This window comes from Megalops cyprinoides, chromosome 4 (assembly GCF_013368585.1).
Source record: "Megalops cyprinoides isolate fMegCyp1 chromosome 4, fMegCyp1.pri, whole genome shotgun sequence".
NCBI classification, from domain to species: domain Eukaryota; kingdom Metazoa; phylum Chordata; class Actinopteri; order Elopiformes; family Megalopidae; genus Megalops; species Megalops cyprinoides.
In genome coordinates this window covers 40,121,066-40,127,500 of record NC_050586.1, presented here as the reverse complement: position 1 = coordinate 40,127,500, position 6,435 = coordinate 40,121,066, and the positions used below count along the sequence as shown (strand labels likewise).

General features: G+C 46.3%; 1 protein-coding gene across 1 annotated transcript in view; it reads right to left on the bottom strand.

Moving 5' to 3' along the window:
• Positions 1 to 6,435, bottom strand: part of grid2 (glutamate receptor, ionotropic, delta 2) — a 365,965-nt gene that overhangs the window by 17,854 nt on the left and 341,676 nt on the right. The window contains exon 14 of the mRNA XM_036526665.1: positions 2,645 to 2,811. Coding sequence (XP_036382558.1) covers positions 2,645 to 2,811 — 167 coding nt within the window. The remainder of the gene's footprint in view (positions 1 to 2,644; positions 2,812 to 6,435) is intronic.

Genomic DNA, 6,435 nt, shown 5'->3' with positions numbered 1-6,435 from the left:
CACTCCAGTAGTTAAAAGCAGACTTCAGCACTGTGAATTACACTCCAATCCTTAAAAGCAAACTCTGCCGCTACCCATGTCACTCCTACACTTAAATGCAAACTTCAGGACCGCAAATTACAAAAACACTTAACATTACACTCCAGTGTTGCACACCAGACTTAAGTACTGAACTTTACAGTGTCACACTGCGAACACAACCACAGTACCGAATAAATAAGTCACAGAGAGTGTATCAATACACAACTGTAAACATTTTATGTGAAGGCATTCTGTATAAAGTCATCTATCTGCAAAGCGCTACACAGGACATAGTGGCCTCTGTCCACAAAGCATTACAGAGGCTCCACGGGTGGCATTAATTACCATTAACATTAAAATGTCAAGCTGCATCACTGTGGAGCTCAGTTACAAAGCTCAGCTACAGAGGAATAACAAACACAGAGCCTGCTATTTCAAATCTCATTTAAGCGTTGCCATTTATTAAAAAACAAACCCGTATTGGCAATTCGTTGCGTCCGTATGGCACTGGTGTTGCTTTGGAGTCCACTGCCTGCTGGTGCACATCTGAAAGCTGCACGCGTGGGTGCTGGTGCAGAAGCGACGGAATATGCAGTTTTTCATAACAAATGGGAAGAATGGGCCCGTTCCCCGCGGTGCAGCGCAATGTAACGACTTCCGCGGAGACTCGGCGTGGCTCTGAAGGCAGCGTGCCACTAGGGTGTCGACTTCCTCCGCACTCTTTAAACACTGTGCTGTTTGGGCTTTCATTTCTTGCTGCAGAACTCCAGTTGCATTTCTCAAACACGCATGCATGTGCACATGAGGGCACTCACACAAACACATTCATACACACACAGAGACATAGATATAGACACACACAGAGACACACACACACACACACACACACAGGCCCGCCCGGCAGTAGCCTACTTGCTCACACACCACACATTGTCGGGGAAGATCAATTCCTTTTCATCTTGTTCTTAATCTTTGGGGACCTGTTAACTGTAAACACAGGAGACAGGGAAATGAATACTCTCTGAGATCCCCAGTCTCTTTCACTCATTACTCTTAGACTTGCACTCAGATGATTTAACTGATTATCGATCGCTAGGTAGTAACCGATTAGCATGTTTCTCCTTTCTGTTTGGTTGAGGTGTTAGCTCGCAGTGTAATGTGGTCACATATAGCTGTCATACTCCCCAGCTGGGACTCGGGAGCTGGTGTTCTGTCTTTCCACTCAGAGCCGCTATTGATCCCTGTTTTTTTTTTTTTTTTCCAGCGCAAAAGCACTGAATAATAAATGATCATTTCGCGAGCACCGTTTCTGTGATGCGGTTAACCGCGTACAGCAGAAAAAAAAAGCGCATGAAGTGGCCGCATTCCTGTCCGCGCTGCACCAGATGTGTGCACCAGTCCTCTGGAACACGCGTGCTTCGTGTGCAGCAGCACACAGGGAAATGCACATGCTTACCGTGCTGCGGCACGGGGGAACACTCTAAAGGTGCAAGGATATATGAGAGCATGCTACATACATGACAACGCAGGAGCAGAAATCACTTGGGAAATGTAAGCAGCACACATACATTATGTCCAAGAACAGGGCAGCACACTTACTTTAAGTGCTATAACACAGGGTAACACACATACTTCATATGCAGTGACACAGAGTAACACACGTACTTCATGTGGAATAACACAGGCTAACACATACGCTTCATATGCTGTAACACAGGCTAACACATATACTTCATATGCTGTAACACAGGCTAACACATATACTTCATATGCACTGACACAGGCTAACACACATACTTCATACGCAATAACACAGAGTACCACACATATTTCATATGCAACAGCGTCTGAAAACACCTCAGTGCATTAAAAGAGCAAGATACTGCAGCGGCAAACAATTATTTATGCAATTAAACCACACTGTGCTCGTTTTCTGCCCCAGTGATTCCTCCAGTCTGGAAGTCAGAAAAAGAACAGTGTCCCAACTATTTTGTTTTGGTAAATTTCTTGCTATTGTTGCAGAGGCCATGGGGAATACTTCCCCTAAACTGTTCTTTATTGAAATGAGTTTGGGAACCCCTGTCATAGGCTGACGGGGCTCTGACAATAAAGAGGGGGAAATTAAAGCCGACTGTCAATTAATAGCTTGTTTACTTTAATAACCTCCATTACAGGCAATATTCTTCTCCAATTGTGCGCATCGTTGGACAAACAGGAGTAAACAAATTGTGTTGAGGCGACACGCCCACTAACACCTTTCCCCACTCCTATTACACGCTCGATTCTGAAAGCAATTCTGAAGTGTGAAGCAGCCTCTCAGACTCATTATACAGCCATCGACGCGAACTTGCTGACGAGCAGGCGCACCGTGAGATGGGGGGCATTTCTGAGGGGACGGAGTGTGTTAAATGCCTCTGGGCTAAATCGAACGCGAGTGTTTGCACAGGCCTTGCCTTTGCCCTGGGAGGGTTTTTAACTCGGTCTGAGGGCAGCGGCGTGGAAACGCCTGCGGGCATTGCACAATACAGCACTGACAGTGTGTGAGGAACAGTGACACGTACACTGCCGCGGTGGCGCCCCCTGCTGGTACCCCCCCACTCCCCCGGCCCACTCTGCACGGTACCTCTGGGAGAAGATGTCGCGGTAGGGGCTGCCGTGCTGCATGGCGATGCCGTATCCGCGGTCGGCCGCGTTGTTGCCCACCGTGTAGAAGGAGCAGTCCTCGTCGTTGATGGCGACGTACTCCAGCACCGCCGCGTCCCACACGAAGGCGAATCTCCCATACTTCACCTGGAAGAGCGCAGAGAGGCTTTCAGAGAAAAAAGGCTCCTTTAAACAGGAGGCAGCCAAAAACGAAAGCAACATCGTGAGGGAAGCATACCGTCCTTAACCTGTGGAGAAAATCAAAGATGCTCTATTGTTGCAAGACTCTCGCTCAGGTTTTAGCAGTGGACCTGTGTGCACGTCCAAATGTGTGGGCTGATTTGGGAACAAACTGTGGAGCTTGTGGTTCTAGAATGTTTCCAGGAGTATTTGAGCAATTGCATTGTTAACTTTCACATGGGAGATCACCAGCTTGGAATTTTTCTGCTAGTATAGAACACTTGCCAGTCTCACACAGAGAACAACATACCATTGCCCAACTTCAAACTCATTTCCAAAGCGACAGCTGAGGATATCCAATCTGTACATACACTTTATGAAGCAAGAGCTTGGCACATAAATCCCTGTCTTAACCAGATGCTGTCTTTGTGACAATATGGTATGTAAGTCCCTTGCCACTATTGTGAAAATCAATTCTGCTTTACATTTTCCTTTTTTTTTTTTTTTTTTTTTTTTGCAAAGTGGCTGCACCAACAACCTCCATTGTCTTTCTCTATAACAGATAGACTCTTTACCTGTGGCTGCTCAGCTCTGGGTCTGTGTGACTGTGCAGCTCTGGGTCTGTATGACTGTGCAGCTCTGGGTCTGTATGACTGTGCAGCTCTGGGTCTGTGTGGCTGTGCAGCTCTGGGTCTGTATGACTGAGCAGCTCTGGGTCTGTATGACTGTGCAGCTCTGGGTCTGTGTGGCTGCGCAGCTCTGGGTCTGTGTGACTGTGCAGCTCTGGGTCTGTATGACTGTGCAGCTCTGGGTCTGTATGACTGTGCAGCTCTGGGTCTGTATGACTGCGCAGCTCTGGGTCTGTGTGGCTGTGCAGCTCTGGGCCTGTGTGGCTGCGCAGCTCTGGGTCTGTGTGGCTGTGCAGCTCTGGGTCTGTATGACTGCGCAGCTCTGGGTCTGTATGACTGTGCAGCTCTGGGTCTGTGTGGCTGTGCAGCTCTGAGTCTATATGACTGCGCAGCTCTGGGTCTATATGACTGCGCAGCTCTGGGTCTGTGTGGCTGTGCAGCTCTGAGTCTATATGACTGCGCAGCTCTGGGTCTATATGACTGCGCAGCTCTGGGTCTGTGTGGCTGTGCAGCTCTGGGTCTGTATGACTGCGCAGCTCTGGGTCTGTGTGGCTGCTCAGCTCTGGGTCTGTATGACTGCGCAGCTCTGGGTCTGTATGACTGCGCAGCTCTGGGTCTGTGTGGCTGCGCAGCTCTGGGTCTATATGACTGCGCAGCTCTGGGTCTGTGTGGCTGTGCAGCTCTGAGTCTATATGACTGTGCAGCTCTGGGTCTGTGTGGCTGCGCAGCTCTGGGTCTGTGTGGCTGTGCAGCTCTGAGTCTATATGACTGTGCAGCTCTGGGTCTGTGTGGCTGCGCAGCTCTGGGTCTGTGTGGCTGTGCAGCTCTGAGTCTATATGACTGCGCAGCACTGGGCCTGTGTGGACAAGGGTCACCCATCCAATCTCACCACACTGAGAGACCCCAGCAACCTCCCCTCCCGCATGTTTCCATGAAGACCACCAACTATTTCAGTGCCTGGGGCATATGGTTTGATTAAAGGGCCACAGAGCACTGTGTTAGTCTCCCAGAGGGATCGGTGCTGAACACTGCACTCAGATCAGGTCAATATGGTACATGGTACATGAAAGCTTAGACATAAGGCTCCGATTTGGACATACCAGCACTAGCTTGGGTATGACACAGAGTAGGATGTGGTTAAGCAGGAGTCTTTGTGTTCAATGCGAGAAATTCAAGGTTAACTTATTATGTAGTGAACCATGAATCATTGCCTGTCTCTTGGAACTCAAAAAAGGTGTTTGAAAATGAGGAGGTATTTTTGGCACTTTTTCACTTTTCCCAATAAAAGAATACTTTAAACCATTTCTGTAAATTACAGAAATTCAGAAACAGTGTTAATTCAGAATTTACACTGTCAAAATCATTTCTTCATAAATATACTGCATTCTTACTCACATTAATGATTCTTCATGAAAAATTCAGGCACTTCACAAACCTCTGTGTTTTGCTGTGGTTCAGCAAGATTACATCCTGCCAGAAGTCATTTCTGAGTATAAATGTCTCCATATTTGCTTATTTCACATTTTGTGCAGCACAAATGATACTGGGTTATAAGGACTAGCATAAACTTGCACTTAAATCACCTTCACATACAGCCTGCTAATACACAGGAGGTCTTATGTATATTGTTATTCAATCTTTTGTGAGCATATGATTAAAGTAACAATGCTTTTTGCCATTGCCAAATGACCTTCATGCCAAATGTCTTTCAAAACCGGAGTCTTGTCTGCTTTTATCCTAATAACTGAAATCACAGTGACAAGGTGTGTTTTCTCTCTCTTCCTCCATTGTATCACTCTCTCACTCTCTCTCCTCTCTTCTCCATCTTCAAGCTTTGCTGTGGTCCTCTATGTTTTCTTGTGTGAAGAGGCCGTTATAATGGATCATACTGTGAACAACCGTGTAATTGCTTTTAATTAGCTTTAAACCCATTTGGAAAATTAATAATGCAATAAATGTTGATCAAAAATGAGTTGACTTTCCTGGGGGGGATATAAATATATAAGTACATTGTAACTGAAAAAAAGAAAGATGCCAAAGAAAGGGAATTAAAAGAGTGACTAATGCATTTTTGTTTTACTGCCTGAATTTCCATTTTGTTCATTCCACACTGGAAAATGCATGAATACCTTTTTCATTTTTAAAAAATAAAATCATCGCATACCAGAAATAATTTGTCCGCCCAGGGGGTTATCGTGGGTAGCCCTCATCAAACAGAGCCTGCACTGCAGTATTTTGAGTAATATTGCATGCTCAGAGCTATTGTGACCTGCCATGAAAGCAGGCTGCTGTAAGCAGAATTAAAAAAAAAAAAAGTGTCGGTCGCTACTGGCTGTGGCATTCCCTATCCGCAAGTGTGCGCGCACCTCCGCTGAATTCACAGGGGGCAAGGCCAGGACAGCGCTGTGTCCGGTGGTGCCGTAGACAGCATTATTGATTCCAATTCTGCCTGATAAACAAAGCAAGAAGGAAAACATGCGGGCAGCGCAAACAGAGGAAGGGGTCCTAATGGTTCCGGGAGAAAAAGCCACACACGCACTTGGAAAAGAAAAGAAAAAAATCTATTAAGAGAGGGAGAGTGCGAGAGAGATAAAGAGATGAGGGATGAATGCATGCGAGCCCTTGAGTGAGAGAGCATAAGAGAGGAAGACGGAGAGACATGCCTCTCTGTGAGAGGCTTCTCCCCGCAGCCATGGCAATCAGGGAGGCTGTGATTCTAATTGCGCCGAGGTAATTATTTAAAGCCATTTTCGTCAAACACACAGCACTCTGTGAATCCTAATCACAGCATTGTTTTCCCAGAAAAAAAAAAAAAAATTACTGCACACTTCACTAGATACATAATCACACAATTAAAGCTGTTTTTCCTGTTCAAAGACGGATGCAGATATGATGTCATTTATGTGAGGGATGTGCATTATTGTTGGCAATAAAGCTTTCCACGTCTTCGCCTAACATGAGA